We start from the raw sequence: 18456 nt of genomic DNA on the forward strand, positions 1-18456 counted from the left end.
GCTGTTCAGCTTGCTGTGTGCCCAGGACTGACCCCTCTGGTGGGAGGCCAGCACTGAGCAGGGCGAGCCCCTTCTGCTGAGCCCATGGGTGGCAGGAGAAGGGGAGAATGCCTGACCCCACAAGGACCAAGACATGAGTGTGTGTACAGTCAGATGCCAAGGTAGGGTGAGTGCTGCTGGCACAGAGACCTCTGGGCACTGAGCTGCTCTCCCAGGAGGATGCTGCCGGAGACCTCCAGTAGGGTCCTGGACTCACGGTCTTGGAGACCATCTGGGAATGGGGTGGGTGTCTGTGCCAGGGACTCTTGAGCAGCTGATGCTGGTGACAAGCATGTGCACGCCTGAGACTAGCCAGGTCTGTCAAGCATTTGCTGAGGTGTTGTCGTTCACTTGCAGTTACCTTCCAGGACCAAACAGTGCTCTGAAGACACCTGCTCAGTTCCCACAGTGCAAAAGCTCTAATTCTCCTTGTGGAGATGGTGCCCAGCTAGCCCCTGCTCTTCTTCCTCCCCAAGGACATGAAGATCTCCTTGGCTCTGCAGCACCCAGGTGCTAGCTGGAGACCCTGGGGCTTTAGACCCTTTCCTTTGCAGTTTCTTTCTGTTCTTGGGTTCTCCAAGTTTCATGATTTTTTGTATGTTTTGTTTCTTTAACTTGCTTCAAGCTGCTCATGTTGCCCATCCCCTTCCCCACACACCCCTCCTCCCTTACACTCCTGTTTTCACTTGTAAATTCTTTCTGTATCACATAACTATATGATGTTGAGTTGCTGTTTGTATGATTTTTCTCTTAAGTTACATCTTTATTATATTTTAGGGCCCAGGGATCATCCTGATATTGTTGATTCATTTATGCAACTCCTGGCACAGGTGTGTTTTAGTTTCTTATTCATTCACTTTCTGTTCTCTCTCTTTCTCTTTTTAATTCAATTTAAACCTATTTTTAGCTTTCTGTTGACAACGTTTTTTTTTCCTTTTAGTTGAATATCGAGTTTCTCCATCTGTTTCCGTGGAAGTTGAAAACAAAACATTCTCTTTTAGTTCTGGGTTCACACCATCCCCAGGGCAGTGCCCTTCTCTGCAGGGCAGCCTCCAGCTGCCACCCCCTTGCCGTGCAGAGCCGGCGTGGGGTGGTTGGGGCTGCTGCTGCAGTCACCCTTGGGTGACAGACAAATTGGAGCATTAGGTGAATGTTTTCCAATCCATTTACCTGTCCTCAGATCGATTCTCCAGAGCAGGAACAGGCTGTGCTGGCTGCCTTGCCCCAGGGCCTGTGGGAGGAAGCCCCTGCCCACAGGAGCAGGCGGCTGCCAGGGTTTGGCTCTGAGGAACGTGCTTGTTGTGGCACTTGGACCTGACAGGTACCAGCATTGCCTCCAACCCAAGCAGCCTCTCAGGGTGGTGGCAGCTCCTGCACAGAGAGCTGCTGGCTCAGTGGTGCGTGGGGACGGTTTGTGCTGATGTAGCAGGGGCTGCGGGCAGGCAGGTAGGGCTGGCACTTGTGTCACTGCTGGCAGTGGGGAGGCAGGGCCAGTGCTATGCTGTGTGTGTATATACACCTATTGGGAGCAGCTGGATTCCAGTGTGCTCCTCAGCCCACCGCCACCGCCCTTGAGGGAGGAGCTCCCATGTCCTTGATGTAGTGTCCCTGTCAGAGATGTGTTTCCCATCACCGGGAGTGGTCTGTGGCAAGGAGGGGCTCATCAGAGTTGCTTTCTGCTGTGTTTCTGTAATGGCTGTGCAGGAATACCCACTGAGGCAGCTCCCAGAGCTGTGGCCATTTCTGACAACCCAGGGAGCATGTCTGGCATGTCCAGGTGCTAGGCTGTCTCACCTCTCTGATCCTCCCACAGGTCTTGAGGGATGGAGTGGGCAAGGAGGCTGCACCTCAGCCTTCTGGGAGGGGTCTGTTCCACGTGGTTATCACCCTGATGCCCAGATCCTGCTGAGACCCATTGCACTGAAAACCAGATTGCAGCCTTTTCTTTCCTGCTTTTCATCTTGAAAGATGTAACAGAATCAAGATTATCAGAAAGCATTCACAGCTTTTGCTCTGTGTTTGGTTTGGAAAGCTGTGACCTTTTAACAAGGGTTTTGAACACAATGGTCAATGGTGTCTGTGCGTGTGGTTCATAGTGGTGTCCTCATTGCTGGCAGGACCTCCATTCTAGCACTGTGCCTAGTCTGGGGCACAACATTTCTGTAGATACAGACCAGAGACCACAGAAAAGCATCTGGGAAGATGACCACCTTGTACACATGGTGGGAAGGAAATGTTCATAGGAGTCTGAGGAGCTGATGGAAGCACGAGTCTTCGAACATGGGAAAGGTAATGTCCCAGTTTTAGCTAAAAACTTCTTGAGTGGGACAAATAGTAACAGGAGGAAATCATGGTAAAAGATCCAGGTCTGGCAGTAGGAAATCTTTCTAAGAGGGCAGGGAATACTGGAAGATCACTTGAGGGCCTGCTTTTGCATAGAGTTCTTGAAAAGACTTAACAAGCCTGTTGCACTTGGAGGGCAGGTAAGAGGTGATCATGCTGGGGTGTAGGGCATTAGGTGACTCTGAAAGACTCTTCCAAGGCTCCTTGTTGTTTCTTTAGAAAGTGCTGAGTTTCTCTCTGGCTTGGGGTCCTCCTCTTTGTCTGGACACAGCAAATTTACACTTTCCTGGAGAGAAAAGTACAGCCATGCTGCACTTCCATGGGGTATGCTGTAAGATTGAACACCACCCATCCTGGCTGCTGGGAAGCACTGTCCTCATGGATAGGATCTTCAGGCACTGCTGAGGCAGTGTGCTGGCAGCTGGCCCCGTCTCCTGTGTGCGAATCTTCAGACAGCCTACATCCTTCAGAGGCACTCCTGGAGGAGCAGCTCAGAGGCTCCTACCTCCATAGCTTCACTGTCTTGGATCACTGCGAGACATCTGACATCATGCTGCCAGCCTGACACTACCCACTCAAGACCTGTTGTTTTCTTGGGCTTTTTATTTCAGCAACCCCACAGAGACCAAAAGATCCCATCCCTGACCCCTCTTCTAGCATAGGACTCATGGTTTCCTCCTTTTCCTTGACCTGCCCCTCCTCACAGACTGATGATCTGGTGAGGTGCTTTGAAACCCATCAAGAATTTGCATTGCCATCCCTGATTGATTCCTTGCGCTTGGGACTCTGAGAGCAGAGTCCAATGGGAGATTCACTTCCAGAGAACCATTATCTGCAGTGATGCTGTTGAACATTTGTAGATCTGAGGATTAAAGTCAGAACTGGAGATCTCTTCAGTTCTGATTTTCACATGGTGAGGGCTGTATTTTCATCCCAGCCTGCTTTGCCTGCAGACCTTTTGGCAAAGTAATGCATGTTCCAGAGCAGCAGCGAGTTTGGACACAAGAATGTGTCAAGGTGAAGACTTCCCTTTTCCCTGACCATCTGTTTTTGTGGTTGATCTCCTTGGTGGAAGTATCATCTTCCCTGTTTCAAATTTGTCTGGTTCTTCCTTGAAGGCAGTGTTTCTGTCCTCTCTGACAGCAAGTACTTTCTTCCTTCTTATAACTCAGAAGCTCCTGTCTCATGATCCCTGCACATTAGTCCTCTGTCACCAGCTCACAGGATTCCTGCTGACTTTATCTTTGGGCTTGGTTGCAGCTCATGAGACTGCCCAGTTGGTGCTGCTGATCCTTTTACCACAGTGTTAATTGGCAACCTGGCTAATCATGAGAGCATGCTGGGTTAGAACAAATGTCTTACACATGCCAAAGTTACCATACTACTTGAAGCTAAGGATAAAATAACCAGTCTGCCATAAGACTGCATGGAACAGTGCCAGCATCCTTTGTGATGAGATTGTTCTCAGCTGCTCCCTTACCGCCTGTGCTGCATGCTGGGATCAGTGCAGAGCAAAGCTGCTGCAGTGCCCAAGCAGAGCATCCCACCTGGAGCGCTGTGGGGCTCAGTTCCACCTGTGCACCCAGAGCACCCATGCCCAGGACCGCACAGCCCATGCTGGCTGGGGCTTTTGCCCAAGTCTGCATTTGCAAAACCAGGCAGGTTCTTGTGGTTGGGAGAGGTCATCCTCTCCCTGACAACCATGTATCACTTGTCGGTGCTCCTGGTTGCATGTATGATTTTGGAGCTCTCAAGCCTGCCTTCCCATCGGCGCTGCAGCACAGCTACCCTGCCCCAGCAGGGCTTCCTTGCTGGCACAGACCTTTGGAGCACTTCAGTGCACTCCTGACAGATCCCTGGGGCAGGATGGGTGAGCAGGTCCTCACCAGGCCAAAGATACAGGACTTCCTTCTGTGATGGCACAGACAGTGCCTGGCCAGGCACAGCCACCACCATCCCTCACCTCTCTCCTTTCTTGGGCTGCTCCAGGCTTCATGCAGCAATCCTTGAGCTCTCCACCAAACCTGCTCCAGCCATCCTCAGAGAGCCCCATGGACATGGGTTCAGTGTCCCCTTGATGAGGCTGACTGCTCCTGCCTCGCCAACCCTACGTGCCCTGTTCAAAGCAGGAGGCTCTGCTCTGCCAGGTGTGTGGTTTGGGAAGAGGTTGGTTGTACTAGACACAATGACTTGATCTGTTCTGGAGAGCTGCAGGAAATGGTGATGCAGTACCCACTTTCCCCTACTGTGGAGTTTGGTGTCCTTTCCATGCCTGTCTGCCCGTGAAGAGATGGGCACAGAAGAGCCTGCTCTGAAGACTTCTCTGGGGATTTCCCAGCTGCTGTGGAGAAGAACCCAACATTCCCTCTGTGCCAGCCTGCAGAACAGTTCTTGCCGGAGAACCAGTGCCTATCTCTGCAGTGGCTGCTCATGCAGAGGATGTGGGGGGGACATTTGAAAGCATTTAAAGACCTGTCCCCATCCCAGAAGATGTGAGCAGAGCTGCTCAGACGAGAGAGAGGGAGGATAGGCTGGCAGTAAGAGATCTCAGAGTTGGAGCAGGGCTCCTAGTGCAATGGATGAGTATCTAGACCTACTTGGTGCTGCTTTCTTATGGGAGAAGCTCCACAGGGCTCCCTCTTGTGAGGGTAAAAAGCATCTCTCTTTATATTAGACGTGTTCATATGTGCCCAGGTTTGCACTGGGCTTGCACTCTGTGCAAAATATCCTATGGTAAGGAGCCCTCGCAATACTGGCATACATTTCCCCATGGCACTGACAGTGAGGAGCAGATGCTGCAGTGAGTCTGCAGGAGAGTTTGCGGGGCTGTGCCTGTGGCAGGTCTGGTTTGCCTGGGAGAAGCATGCTGCAGGTAGGTGGCAACCTGAGCACATTGGAAGATTATTGTGCTGAATGGAACACTAGCAGCACACTACTCGGGTTGAAACCAGCCCCATGGATGGGCAGGGTAGAGGAATCTGCAGCTGAGTGGTACCACGGGAGCCAGCTGTCCTCAAGCAGCTGGGGGAGAGGCTCATGGTCTCTGCTCCATACCCTGCGGCAGGGCCCAGGAGGGGTAGTCTTCATGGCTAAAACTACATTTCTTGCATTTTTCCTGTGTAAGGCCAGCTGGACAGCAGCAGCCACGATGAGTGATGTGTTTCTAAACCATTGCCCAGCCAGTAGCTTGCCTTCTGATGTTGGTGCCAGCACTTCAGGAGGGATGGTGCACACCCTGTATATACACACACAGGTATAACATGGCAGCCCCTGATCACTCCATGAAGCTCTTCGCTTGTATCCAGTAGGGAAGCAGGTCCCTGTGATTGTGCTTTCTCCACCTGGTACAGCAATACCTTCGGTGCCCAAACCTGAGTCCTCTCTTGCAGCGTATGATACAAAAGGTCAGAAAGGAGATAAGGTAACCCTGAAACCTGCTCCTTATCTTCTTGGTTTCAAGCATTTTAACTAGGTAGATGGCTGTGGACTTTTCCTGTAGGAGAAGGGGTGGGACGTAAGTCTGTTTTGCACCAAGTAGAGACCACAGGGGCAGATGACTGTTCTGCTGGCTGAAAGCTCTCCCTGCTTGGATCCCTGGGAGCAGCCTTGGAGGGCAGCCTTGCACACAGCTCAGCCCAAGAGCAGCCTGCTCTGGTGTCCTCTCTGAGTTCCAGGCATAGAGCAGGACTGCTCCACTGCTGTGGCTGTTGTCCCTGGTGTTGCAGTGACAGCAGGGCAAAAGACATGGATGCCCTCCTCAGTGTTTTCTTGCAGCAAGTGGGTATGGTGGTCAGGGCATGGATATGGCTGCCTAATACAGCAGGGATCACTGAGGCAGGTTGGAAACTCCTCCCTTGGAGTGGAAGGTGCAGACTGAAACAGTTCCACCCAGTAACTGCTCAGCGCCAGCACCAGGGGGACCAAGTAACTGCACAAGGTGCCACAGCTCAGGGAGTCTCCAGCAGCAGAGCCTGACGCTCACAGAAGCTCGTGGAATCACTGTGTGGCATTAAAAAACCTGAACCTTTCCTGATCTCAGACTTGATGCTCAGGAACTGCCAAGGAACATTGGCATCTCACATCTGGTCCACTCTGGGGCTACTGCTTGAACCAGTTGCTGTGACCCCAGGAATGCCAGTATCTTCAAGAGGAGAGGAACAAAGCACACAGGTTGCTGGGCTCTGCTGAGCCCCACATGGCTGCCCTTGTACCAGAAGCGATGCCACTTCCTGGTCTGTTCTGATGGGACATGAGCCCTCTGTCCGAGTGTTTGTGTGTACACCAATGTGGCACCTAGACTCAGGTCCTGGGCAAACTGCCTGGCTGTTTGAATGACATTCTCTTGGGGGGGGGAAGGGGCAGATAAAGTGATGGTTTCCTGCAGTACTGTGTGAATCTGCTGTTTGCTGTGGGTATGCAAAGGTAAGTGTGTGTCCAGGCAGAGGCTGTCTGGGGCATCAGGTTCCTCAGAGGCTTCCTGGCTGCCTCTGCAGCACTAGGTTCATGCTGCCTGTCTGTGTGCCTTGCAGGCTCTGAAAAGGAAGCCAGACCTCTTCCTGTGTAGCAACCTGGATGTCAAAGCAGTGTTTCAGTGTGGTGAGTACCATGAGTGCTCCAAATCATTCTGAGAAGCCAGCCTGCTCCTCCTGTGGAGCTGGGTGAAAACCAGCCAACAGCTGGGGACTACTGGGCTGATTTGGGGTGGTGGGCGGTTTTTTTGGCTGGTATCCTGAGTGATTTTTGCCTGCAGGTGTCCTTTCACTCAAGTTTCCTGAGGCCCCAACAGTCAAAGCATCCTGTGGCTTTTTTGTGAGTATTGTGGCATTATGCAGCCCCCTCTGAGAGCTGGGAGTGCAGGAGTGGGGTTGAGGTTGGGCAGGGGTGCTGCAGTGTGGTGCTTGCACTGGCACTGAGTGGGCCTGGGCTCTGTTGCAGACGGAGCTGCTGCCCCGCTGTGGAGAGATCGCCCCGGTGGGACAGGTTGTGCACGAGAATGGCAAAGTGCTGCTACAGGCAGTGCTGGAGGTGAGACATCAGAACCACAGGCTCCCCGGGCAGTATTGGGCTTTATTCCTGATTGGCACCCCTGCTGAGCCAGGGGCGGAGAGCCTGGCAGCGTCTGGGTGGGAGCAGGGAGGATGACACCAGAGGCTCAGCATGTTGTTTGCTCTGTGGCAGGGCATTGGTGGCCAGGCTTCCCGCAGCCTCATGGATCACTTTGCAGAAATCCTCTTTGCCTTGAACAAGCACTGCTTCAGCCTCCTGAGTGTCTGGATCAAGGAGGCCATGCAGCAGGATGGCTTCCCCTCAGCCCGTGTCACTCCAGAGCAAAAGGAAAACTTCAGCCAGCAGATCCTCAGGTTTGTGTGCCACTTGCCCCCGTGGCTGTGCCCCACATGTGGTGGGAATGATCTCCCTGCATGGCCTGGTGCATCCCTCCTGCTTCATGTTTATCCCTTCCCTTCATCTTAGCAGAGAGCGTGTGAACAAGCGCCGAGTGAAGGAGATGGTGAAGGAGTTCACCTTGTTATGCCGAGGGCTGCACGGTACAGAGTACACAGCAGACTACTGAGCACCTGGCCTGGACTGCGGACAATTTGCCTGGACCAGCTCTTCCCCACAAGGAAGCCCCCTCCATTCTCCCCACCCTGCTGCAGTACGGCTCATAGAATAACCCTCCACCTAGAATTAACCCACTCGGGACGCTCCTCAGCTAGATTTGGTGGCCGCATCTCGGTATCAGCATCTTTGTTTCCCCCAGCATGCTCCCTTCCTCACAGGGGACAGGAGTGCCGGCTGCAGGCAGGGCAGAGGAAGCCTGGGCAGGACTGCCCCATGCCCGAGCTACCAGCCCTTTCCCGTGGGTGCCCATGCACCGCAGCGGGTAGGCTACCCCACACTGCAGCAGTGGCTGGCTGGGCGGGGGGGACCTGCCCCCTGCTCATTTGTACATGTGGTTGGGAGGGGGGAGGCCCTGCATCTAATTATATTAAGAATATTTCTATGTTGTGGCTGTCATTATTACAGTGCCCAGATTTTGCCTGCTCCTTGCCTCTGGGGAAGTGCCCAGCAGACAGGGTCAAATCAAGGCTGAAATGCCTCAACACCTCCCTGGCTTCAGTTGGAATGGCTAAAACCAGTCCTGCTCACCACACTCCCCTGCCTGACATGGAAAAGAAACAGTCCTGCCCCACATAAAAGGGGCTGGACTCCACCCCTGCCAAATGCAGGATCCTCCCCATAGCACTGGATGTGTATGCCCTATTCTCCAGAGCAGGTTAAGGGGCTTGCTCATGCTTGGAGCCCTTCTGCCGTTGTCTTAGTGCCCCAGCCCGGCATGTGCTTTCATTCCTGGGGCTCTCAGCTCTGGTTTTCTGTTCTCTCAGGCTAGTTTAGCCAATGTGAAGAGCTGTGCTCCCCAAGTGGGCACCATAATCTGTTTTTTCCACTCTGGGACAGCTGGTATCTGCACTCCTCAGCCCGTGTTTTATTTTAAAAAATGGTCTACTCACAAGTACTCTTCAGTTAGCAGCAGTAGCCCACAAAAGCCTCAAGTCCCAGCACTGTCAGCTCTTGCAAAGTTGTGACCTTTCCATGGAGGGCCAAAGTTGCCCAGGACCAAGCAGCCCTCGGAGCCAGGTCTCGACCAAGTGTCTGGCCCTTCTGCTGCCCTGGCCATTAGACTCAGGGTGCCACAGGCATTCACAAACACATGTGCAACTCCTGCTCGCCCACTGCAGTACTACTGACCCAAGGTCGCATCCAGCACAGGGCCAGCTGGCAGCAGGTCCAAACCCTTGCAGGTCTAACACCCAGTGGCAGGCAATGCCTAGGCCCCCACCCAGCCTCACTCCTGGCTGAGTGCTGATGTTGCTGCCAAATTAGGGTTGCTCACACCCTTCATCCTCATAGGCAATGGCAATCCCTCGTCGGCCCTGCACAGCCTTGGAAATGGGCGTCTGTCCCAGCTGCTGCTCCAGGCCCTGCCAGCTGCGGGACTCCAAGAAGGAGGCTGAGAGGAAAGAGAAAGGGAATTGTTACTGGGAGCATGGAGGCAGCACTTCCCCCGCACAAGGGCTCAGCCCCACCATGAAACCAACACAGACCAGCAGGGCTGATCTCCGCAAGGGCCCACGTCTGGTCCCTGCAGGCCACGGCGGTGCTGGGGGGCAGCTGGGAGGCTGGGGGGTCGCAGAGGTGGGTCGCTCGCATCTCTCCTGTGATAAGTGAGATGTCAGGAATGGCCTCCGTCGCAGGGACAACCGGTGGGAGCTCCATGTGTGCACAGGCACCTGCCAGAAAACAGTAACATTAACCAGGTGATACAGCGACCATGGCCTATGGGCAGAGGAGCTGGGCAGGATGCAGTCTGGTCTCCAGCTATTACCCGGCAGCAGGTCTCGGAAGTCCGTAAGGTAGTTCCCTGTCCATTTGCGGGCTGGGTTACAGGCCAGTTCCAGCTCGTAGGGAGTCACAATGGGTCGGTAGAAGTCACTGGAGTCCAGGAGGGAGTTCTGAGCACAGGCCACCAGGACAAAGACATCCACCTCCAAAAAGTTGGCCAGCTTGGCTGGGTTGGGCTTCCCCACAGCCAGGGTGTAGCTGCGCTTGCCGGCACGGTGCAACAGCTCCCGGAGGTGCTGCAGCAGGGCCAGGTATCCGGCCACGCCCAGGGTGCCCACCAGGATGCCCACCACACGCGCATCCCTTGCCCGCTCCACCAGGTACAGACGTCGCATCAGGGCCCGGTTGACATTGAGAGTCTCATGGCGGCCGCAGTTCGTGGTGGGGTCAAAGGAGCTGAAGGGGCAGCGGTTCCAGGTCAGCATGAAGCTGGTTAGGGCGAGGCCCTCAGCTCCCACGTAGAACATGGCGTAGTCCTGCAGCCCTCCTGGAGCCTCCACCGGGAACCGGCGACCAAACCTGCACTCCTCCTCAGGCAGCACAGGGTCAGGAGGGTCCCCACACACCAGCCTGGAGAAGATGATGTTAGGGTACTCAGGGCACAACTGCTGCTCCAGCTCACCTAAAGGGAGAGAGGAGTGAGAATGAAGCACAGCCACAATCCTGAGCCACAGAATGTGGGCCAGAGCAGGGGAGAGGGAAGGACAGAAATCAAGGTTGCTAGTGTCTGGCATGCCTGCCTGTTCTCCCCCTGGAAGGTCTGCAGAGCTCGGAGCTGTGCCAGAGTCCCCCTTCCTGCCCGAGAGCACTTACCCATCGCATGTGCATAGACCACATCGCTCAGCACCACCACGCGGCTCTGCCGCTCGGGATAGAGCTCCCGGAACGCCTCTGCACAGCACCCGACGTCCAGCGGCTGCTGCCCAAAGATGTGCAACACCGGGAGCTTTCTGCAGGGGCTGAGACAGGCCGGGCCGTAGTGCAGCACCGCCTCGGCACTCGCGTGCTCGGCAGCCACTTCGTCCACGCAGCAGCTGCGGGGAGACGCCGGTGTCAGACGGGCTCTGCAGCACAGAGCTCTCCCTCCTCCCTGGCACCGCTGTCCCCAGCTCTGACCCTCAGCCCCGTTCCTGTCTGCGAGGGAGGCCCGGGACACCCCTCACGACCCCACACCGACCTGCCGTACGTAGTGTCTCCTAACACGAACATTTCGGCTCCGGTCGCCGCCTCCATCAGGGCCGCCACCGCCGCCGCGTCCGTCAGCAGCTCGTCGGGGAACTGGAGGGCGACCTGGGGGAGAGGCAGAAGGTGAGGCACGGGGGGGAAGGGGCGGGGCGCAGCCCCCGGCCCCCCTCTATCCTCGGCCCCGCTCACCTTCCGGAACCCGCCCTCGCGCACGAAGGCGGTGGCCCGGTCCATCTCGTAGAAGCGCTCGAGATCGCCCCGCGGTGCCGCCGCCGCCGGGCGCAGCTCCCGCCGCAGCGCGACTTCCCCATCGCTGCTGAAGGCCGCGGCCATGGCGGCACGAGGCGGCCTGCGCCCGCTTCCGGGCTGCGGCGCGGCGCCGGCCAATGCGAACTCGGCACCGCGCTCGGAAATCCCGCCCCCGGCGGAGCAGGGCAGAACAGCCAATGGGAAGAGGGGCTGCTCGCAATGCGTTATGGTCTCTGTAGTTCTCCCGCCCCTGTCAGACCAGACAGCCAATAGGCTGGCGCGGTGTCGGCGGTGTCGTCACGCTCCTCCTGCACGGCGCTGCGGTTCCGGTCACGTGTGCCGCAGGGTCAGGTGACCCGGCCCGCTCCGCTCCGCTCTGCCCGGTGCCGCCGCCGCGATGACGGGGCTCGCCCTGCTCTACTCGGGGCTCGGCCTCGCCTTCTGGACCACCCTGCTGGGCGTCGGTCAGCGCCGGGCCGGGGGCGCTGAGGGAGCCGCGGGGGTGGGGGGTCGCGGGCCCGCGCTGTGGGGCTGAGCCGTGTGGCGGGAGGGGGCTCCGAGCCCGAGGGGAGACTGCGAGTCGTGCCTGTGCCCGCACTGGCTGCTGTCCTAGGGGATGTTGCTGTGGCGTGAAAAAGAAAGGCAGGGGTCGAGGACTGCGGCGTCGTCAGGCCCCCCCGTTGCTGAGCTGGTCCCCGGGGCTGGCCCCGGGCCCCGGGAGCGCTGCTGTGGGGCTCCCCGGCCTGGACAGTGCCCCGCGGGGACTCGTAGCTGCTCCCTCGGAGGGCTTGGACCCCAGCAGTTTCCTGCAACTCTCAGTCGCTGTTGAATGTGCAGCTTCTAGTGCTCCGAGCCTTCCTGGCTCGAGCAGTTGATTGTCTTCGGTGTGTGCGAGAGCAGAAAGGTGCTGGTGTTGTTTGGATTTGGCAGATCAGGGGAGATAAAGGCAGGAGCCTGGTTTTCAGGCTGTGACAGTTGCTGTCTTCTGGGTGGAGAGTGCCTTGCTTTGCCAGGCTGTGGCAACATAAGAGAACATGTGAGTTTGCCTGGATTATGGTGCAGCTGGTACATGGCTGTGTTACAGCTCGTGGCAGCCCAGGCTCTGCTGTTGATGGCATTGGGCTCAGCACTGATTTAATTCCCTAGGCCTAGCAAGTAGATTTTGTGCTTGGACTGCTGCTTATTTCCTCTTTCTGCACAGAGCAAAGTGACCACAAGCCAGGCAGAGGCTGGGGTTTGGCTGAGGGGAGAGAAGGAGTCAGAAGTGAAGAATGTCTCACTCCCGCGTGTTTCCAGGGCCAGGTGGAAACCGAGTGTGGGACCAGGACTGCCTCACTGGCCTCTGAATCATGTGGCTTGCACTGGTGCAGATGCATGCTGTGAACATGAGACTGTTGGAAAATCTTGCCGAGCTGAGTCCAGATGCCCCTAACTTCCCCTGCCTTGTTGCAGTCCCTTTTTGAGGAAGACCTGAGCAGGAAGCAGTCTTGTTCCATGCAGTGTTGCATCAGTGCCTCTTTGTGCTTACTGTCTTTATCCTAACCCCTGATTTGATCCTCCAGTCCTGCTGCCCTCTCCTTTCTGTCCTTCTGGCTGAAGGTCTAGAAGCCACAGTTCACAGGAAAATGTCCTTCATCCTGTTTCTTTTGTATTTGAATCTAAGGCTACACCTGCTCTCAAAGAGATGAAAGGTGCCCCAAAGATCTGCCCTGATCTGGTTGTAGCCCTTCTTTACTGCTTCTTGGAAGTAGAGGCAGCTGAGGCTGGCTGGGTTCAGTTCGTGCTCTGCCAGCCAAGCAGCGAAGCCAGAACAAAAGTCACAGCTGACTGGGCCCAGCATTGTAGAGATCATTCCTGAAGGTTGCCAGGTGCATAGCCTGGGCGGTGCTCTCCCTCTGTACTCCCTGGTCATGGTGGCACCATTCTTCATTCATGTGTGTCACTGCAGAGAAGGGGGACACCCCAATTCTGCAGGCAGGAAGAGTGGACCAGTGGTACCACCTCCCATTTTGGGGCAGGCTGGCTTGCTTGGCAGTGCTTGTATGCTCTGTGGCATGGGGTGCTGAGCCCTGAGTTGCACATGGAGAAGCTTAGCACACAGAATTGATGGGGACATCTCTGCTGCCAGGGGCTTCCTGCACTGCAGTGCCGAGGCCCCCCGGTGGGATGAGTTGTCCAGCAGGTCTTGGCTGTGCACAGGGCAGGGCTCCTGCAGCCTGGGTCCTGGCCCCCCACATTTCTGCTGGGCACATTCCCATCACTCCCTGCCTCCAAGAGGCAACTCCGGAGTCGAAGAGAGCAGTGGGACACTAGCAGTGTCCTCTTTGCTGCATTTGAGCATTTCAGGAGTCTCCCATTTCCTCTTTACCCAGCCATATGCAGGATCAGTGTCACACAGACACTGGCTCCAGTCAGATATGGCAGAGCTGTGCCTTCACTCTCTGTATCTGGTGTGGTGCAGACAGGGCCACTCTGCCTGTGCTTCTGTTCCTTAGGGCCAGGTCACCCTCTCTTTTCCAGCAAAGAGCAAGTGTCTCATCTGGTCTGCAGCCATGCTTCCTGCTCATGAGTCAAGAGCAAGGCAGGGCTTCTGGATGGATTCCACACCTCTGTGTGTGCCTGGGCTGTGCAGGGATGCCAGATTTGACTCCGAGCTGAGAAGAGCACTCAAGATAGAGCAGGGTAATCCCTCCCTGAAGAGGAGGGTCTTGTCCGAGTTTCACAGGGCTATGCTTTGGTGTGTTCTGGCTGTGTTGGAGTACAAATTTGTCTGGAAATTACTAACCCTGTGTGAAGTGCTGAGGACAGTAGTCTTGTGTCAAATCCACACCCTTGGAAAATGGGTGCTAGAGGGCAGCTGGAGCTTCTAGTGTTGACAGGCTCCTGTGGAGCAGCACAGCCTCTGGTGGGATGGTGATGGAGCAGCATGTGATGGTCAGTCAGGGCACAGCCTTGCTCCTCTTGCCTCTCCTGTGAGAGGGAAGAGCTCACAGCTGGTCCCCTGGTGCCTTGGCTGTCCAGTGAAGCTGAGCCATTGGGTGATGCGGGTGGAGATGGTGCTGGGGCACAGGACTATGGATTACCCTTGAGACCCTGTGGCCCCATATGGTCTGTGTTTGCTCAGCAGGGCCAGGGAATAGAAAATGGGTGCAACAACCACTGCAATCATCTTCTAGGCAAGACTGGAATGGGGTCTGGCCTGCCTGTCCTATGCTCATGCAGAAAGGCTGGGATAATTGGGGATTTGGAGGGGAGACCCTGCCCCACAGCTCTGCATGCCTGAGCCAGTCTTCCCAGTAATCCTTCTGCATGCTGTGATGTGCTCCTGGGCCTCTGGAGGAGGAAGCAGTGGCACCAGGCTGGTACCTGGTGCCTGTCTGAAGGTTTCTGTATTCTTCCTTTCCAGGAATCTGCTACACAATATTTGACCTGGGCTTCCGCTTTGATGTGGCCTGGTGAGTTCCCTGTAAATACAAACATCCTCGGGGCTGTGTGAGGAGTGGTGGTGCCTCCAGGGGAGCAGTGCTTGCTGTTGAGCAACAGGAAGCAGTCACTGCATTGCAGGAGAATAAGAGCTACAGTGAGGGGGGCTTCTGGAGGTGGGATAGATGCAGCCGTTATGTTTGTGTGGCTGGCTCCATATAGTATCCTAATGCAGCCATCACTCCCCTGCCTCTCACATCTCCCAGCTCAGGCTTCCACTTCACAGTGAGAGTTTGGGAGGAAGATTTTGATCCATGGTAGGTGAGGGTTCTGTGCTGCTGCCTGGTAGAGGCTCTCCCATCTTGATCTGGGGTATCTTGGAGGGGTATCTGTTTTGGGGCTGTGTAGTATGACTATGGGGGCTCAGCCTGTGTGCTAACTCAGGACACTCCTTCCTCTCCAGGTTTCTGACAGAGACCTCACCCTTCATGTGGTGCAACCTGGGCATTGGCTTGGCCATCTCACTGTCTGTGGTGGGAGCTGCCTGGTGAGTGGAACTGGTTCTTCAGCATTCTCCTGCTGTCCGACCTCAATAGCTGTGTACACATTGCAGCTTTCCTGCAGCAGAGCAGCGGTGGAACAATGTGCACATATAGGGCTGTGGGACACCACAGCAGTGAGCTGGATTGCTGGGCCCCTGGGGGGTCTGGGTGGACCACCTCGGAAGCAGCAGTGGCAGTGAAAAAACAGGAAAGTCTCTGGAAGCTGTACCCCTGAGCCCAGGCTGTCCCATGGTGGCCCTTGTGCCCCAGCAGTTCTGCTGGTGTAGGTGATAGAGCTTGGGACCTCTTGTACCCTGGAAGTGGCTAGGCCAGGTCCACAGTGACCCCCAACTGCATGCTCAATTCTTTGCTCAGCTGGAAGATCCTGAGTTCCCTATAGAATTTTTCTGTGAGTGCCAGACTCCACCAACCACCTCTGTTTATCACAGGGGGATTTACATCACAGGCTCCAGCATCATTGGTGGTGGAGTCAAAGCCCCTCGGATCAAAACGAAGAACCTGGTCAGGTAAGCACAGACCTGGAGTTAGTGCTCATGCTGCACCTTAGTGGGGCAGGTCCCAAGCCAGTGCAGAGGCTTCTGTCTGATGTCTGGCTGGGTGCTGCTGGCAGACCATTCCTTGCTGAGCTGCTGATGCTGTTTGCTTTCAAAACAAAGAGCCCTAAAGGAGCCAGAGTGCTGCCTTGAAGAGTTGCTGTGTGATAGCATGCAGTGAATGAGCCCAGTGTATTCAAAACAAACACCCTGAGATCATGCTCCCTGGGCAGGCGGGGATTCTTGCACAACCCTTCCCCAGGGCGCAGAAAGGGACTGGAAAAGGGCAGGGCTTCCTGGGCCTGCTTCCCACAGGGCATTTGCAGCTTACTCATGTGCCATAGCATCCAACCTTTGTATTTGGCAGCTCCCTCTTGTTTGAGAGGAAAGTAGTGGGTAGGCTGGACTGCCTTTCTGCTTTCCCATACGGCTGTGGAGGGGTCTGGCTGGTGGCTGGCTGGACATGAAGTGCCAGGGGCTGCTTGGAGTGGTGTCTTTCACCTGGGACACTATGCTCAGGCTTTGCCTTTCTCCCACAGCATCATTTTCTGCGAGGCTGTGGCCATCTACGGGATCATCATGGCAATTGTCATCAGTAACATGGCTGAGGTATGGAGCACTTGGGCTGCCCTGCCCACCCTGTGCCAGCCTTGAGTGCCCTGCCCACCGTGTGCCAACCTCAGGGCTGTGGTGGGGATTGGGCAGCTGGTCATGGGCAACTGTTGTGAGTGGTGGCCCTATGGTGACTTTGACCATTGCTGTGGCTTTTGGAGGCCCTAGACTCGTGGTGATCCTTGTTCATGCTGAAGAGAGGGTTGTGGGAGCACATACAAGGCAGATTTCATGAAGCCAGCCAGGGACATGGAGTCAGGGACCAGCTCTGGCCAAAATATGGCTGCCTCATGCTGTACTAGGGACAGGTAGCTCTCCTAGAGACCACAGACTTTTCTCTAACCCAGGTCCTTTGCATTCTTTCAGCCTTTCTCTGCAGTCATCCCAGAAGAGATTGGAGCCAGGAACTATCACGCAGGTAAGGACTGCTGGGTCCCTGGTGCCATCAGTCTGAGCACTGCCGCACTCTGACCTCCACCTTCTGACTGACCTGTGGCCTACTGCGGTGTCTGAAGAAGATGTGACTCTTCTGCCAAAAGGCAGCTTTTAATTACTTTTCTTTAGGTCCTCCTGCATCCAGCTGGGAAGTGCTGCCCAACAGCAACAGTGCTTCTCCCCTGGGTGGCAGCAGCTGCTGTCCCTTGCTGACCTGGCACTATGGGAGCTGGGGCACACCCCAGAACAGTTCTGCTCCCCAAACATGAGGCCAGTGCTGGGCCTTGGCAGCTCTGGGTCTTCTGTCACCTTGAGGCAGAGCTGCTGCAGCGTGCCCTGGATGCAAGTGGAAGGGCGTTACCCCTTGCTCTTGCAGTGTTCCTCTCTCACAGGTTTCTCCATGTTTGGGGCTGGTCTGACCGTGGGCTTATGCAACCTCTTCTGTGGGGTCTGTGTGGGCATTGTGGGCAGCGGGGCTGCCCTGGCTGATGCCCAGAATGCCAGCCTCTTCGTCAAGATCCTGATCGTGGAGATCTTTGGCAGTGCCATAGGGCTGTTTGGGGTCATCGTTGCTATCCTGCAGGTACCTGTCTCATGGGGCCACGAATCTTATGTGAGCATGAGATGCCTGTCACCCTCGATGCTCTCTAGCTCCAGGAAGGCACACCTGGGCTGCAGCACAATCTTCTGCATTGGAAGGGGGAGGCTGCTCTCCCCACAGCATATAATGCCTATTTGCAACAGCGTGAACCCTTTTGGTGGCTCCTCTGAGCAACTGTCACCAAGGGTATCACCTTTGGTGCACCTTGTGTGATGCTTGTATCTTACTGGTGTGGTTGATAAGCTGTCTGCAGCTTCTGAACAGTCCCGGGTGCTTGGGTGGGACTGGGGAGCTGGGCCAGGGTCTGTGGGCCACAGCCTAACCTCTCTTCTTTCTTTCTAGACATCTAAAGTAAAAATGGGCAACTGAGCCCTGCCGAACCCAGTCTGTTCCAGCCCGCCCCAAAAGGTTCTGTATATACTTATTTAATGTTTCGATATGTGATTGGGGCGAGAGATGTGTGGCGGCAGGCGCAGGAACCTGACTACGTGGAGCCCTGTCCCACAGATCAATCGGCCCCTCGGAAGAAACAAATTTCTGTGTGTGAATTCTGCTCCCAGCGGCCTGGCCCAGCCTGTGGGGCCCTGCTGCTGCCCGACCCTGGTGTGTGTAGAATTGACCACCAGTCCAATTCTGTGTCAGTGAAATAAATATGGTTCTCGTCCAAGAATGCAGCTATTTTTCTGCCCTGTGCATACTAGGGAGGCTTGCAGAAAGCAGGTGCTGATTTGTGCTGCTCCCTGTGCTCAGAGATTCCTCTCTGTGCCTCTGGCAAAATCCTTGTCCTGCTCCAGGAGCCTGGTGGTGTCCTCCCTGTGTGGGGTTAATCCTGGTGCCTGCTGGGCCTGCAAGGGCCACCTGGAGCTGTTCCTTGCTGCCCAAAGCAGGTACAAGGCTGTTGGAGCAGGCATCATGCAGCTCTGTATTGCCTCTGCCAGGCTCCTAGGAGCCCCACACAAGACATGTTGGAGGCACAAACATGGTACTTTGGGCCTTTCAGCTCCCATCCTGGTAGTTTTGCTCAGATGGGGTGTACGTGGTGTCCGTAGCCCCATTGTGCAGCTGAGAG

The 18456-nt window shown here is 55.7% G+C and overlaps 3 protein-coding genes across 4 annotated transcripts in view; 2 read left to right on the top strand and 1 right to left on the bottom strand.

The window, feature by feature from the left end:
- IPO13 (importin 13) overlaps window positions 1–8384 on the top strand; it is a 31511-nt gene extending 23127 nt beyond the window's left edge. Inside the window, exons 15-20 of one of the 2 annotated variants that reach the window (XM_071564783.1) lie at window positions 817–869; window positions 6912–6978; window positions 7133–7191; window positions 7318–7407; window positions 7561–7742; window positions 7855–8384. In XM_071564783.1, the coding sequence (XP_071420884.1) occupies window positions 817–869; window positions 6912–6978; window positions 7133–7191; window positions 7318–7407; window positions 7561–7742; window positions 7855–7954 (551 nt within the window). In that variant the 3' untranslated portion in view covers window positions 7955–8384. The remainder of the gene's footprint in view (window positions 1–816; window positions 870–6911; window positions 6979–7132; window positions 7192–7317; window positions 7408–7560; window positions 7743–7854) is intronic. The other variant, XM_071564784.1, reaches the window with a different exon arrangement.
- Window positions 8385–8849: 465 nt separating this feature from the next.
- On the bottom strand, window positions 8850–11329 carry DPH2 (diphthamide biosynthesis 2). The gene is made up of 6 exons (XM_071564785.1): window positions 11161–11329; window positions 10964–11076; window positions 10600–10820; window positions 9770–10408; window positions 9489–9674; window positions 8850–9394 (listed from the first exon to the last, which is right to left on the bottom strand). The coding sequence occupies exons 1-6, from the start codon at window positions 11302–11304 to the stop codon at window positions 9264–9266; spliced, it is 1434 nt and encodes a 477-aa protein (XP_071420886.1). The 5' UTR covers window positions 11305–11329; the 3' UTR covers window positions 8850–9263.
- Window positions 11330–11539: 210 nt separating this feature from the next.
- Window positions 11540–17844, top strand: ATP6V0B (ATPase H+ transporting V0 subunit b). Its single transcript, XM_071565619.1, has 8 exons — window positions 11540–11684; window positions 14627–14675; window positions 15107–15190; window positions 15635–15712; window positions 16279–16348; window positions 16718–16769; window positions 17179–17369; window positions 17730–17844. Exons 1-8 carry the CDS (start codon window positions 11618–11620, stop codon window positions 17754–17756), a joined length of 618 nt encoding a protein of 205 aa, XP_071421720.1. The 5' UTR covers window positions 11540–11617; the 3' UTR covers window positions 17757–17844.
- Window positions 17845–18456: the final 612 nt, after the last annotated feature.

The sequence above is a fragment of the Pithys albifrons genome, chromosome 10, assembly GCF_047495875.1.
Source record: "Pithys albifrons albifrons isolate INPA30051 chromosome 10, PitAlb_v1, whole genome shotgun sequence".
Classification (NCBI taxonomy): Eukaryota; Metazoa; Chordata; class Aves; order Passeriformes; family Thamnophilidae; genus Pithys; species Pithys albifrons.

Bases quoted from the DNA above. Each gene is read 5' to 3' on its own strand.
- DPH2 (XM_071564785.1), bottom strand. From the start codon at position 11,304: ATGGCCGCGGCCTTCAGCAGCGATGGGGAAGTCGCGCTGCGGCGGGAG. The intron at 11,077-11,160 runs GTGAGCGGGGCC...CCTCTCCCCCAG, and splicing joins GCGAGGGCGGGTTCCGGAAG to GTCGCCCTCCAGTTCCCCGA. The intron at 10,821-10,963 runs GTCGGTGTGGGG...GTCTCCCCGCAG, and splicing joins GGAGACACTACGTACGGCAG to CTGCTGCGTGGACGAAGTGG.
- ATP6V0B (XM_071565619.1), top strand. From the start codon at position 11,618: ATGACGGGGCTCGCCCTGCTCTACTCGGGGCTCGGCCTCGCCTTCTGG. The intron at 14,676-15,106 runs GTGAGTTCCCTG...CTTCCTCTCCAG, and splicing joins TTCCGCTTTGATGTGGCCTG to GTTTCTGACAGAGACCTCAC. The intron at 17,370-17,729 runs GTACCTGTCTCA...CTTTCTTTCTAG, and splicing joins TCATCGTTGCTATCCTGCAG to ACATCTAAAGTAAAAATGGG.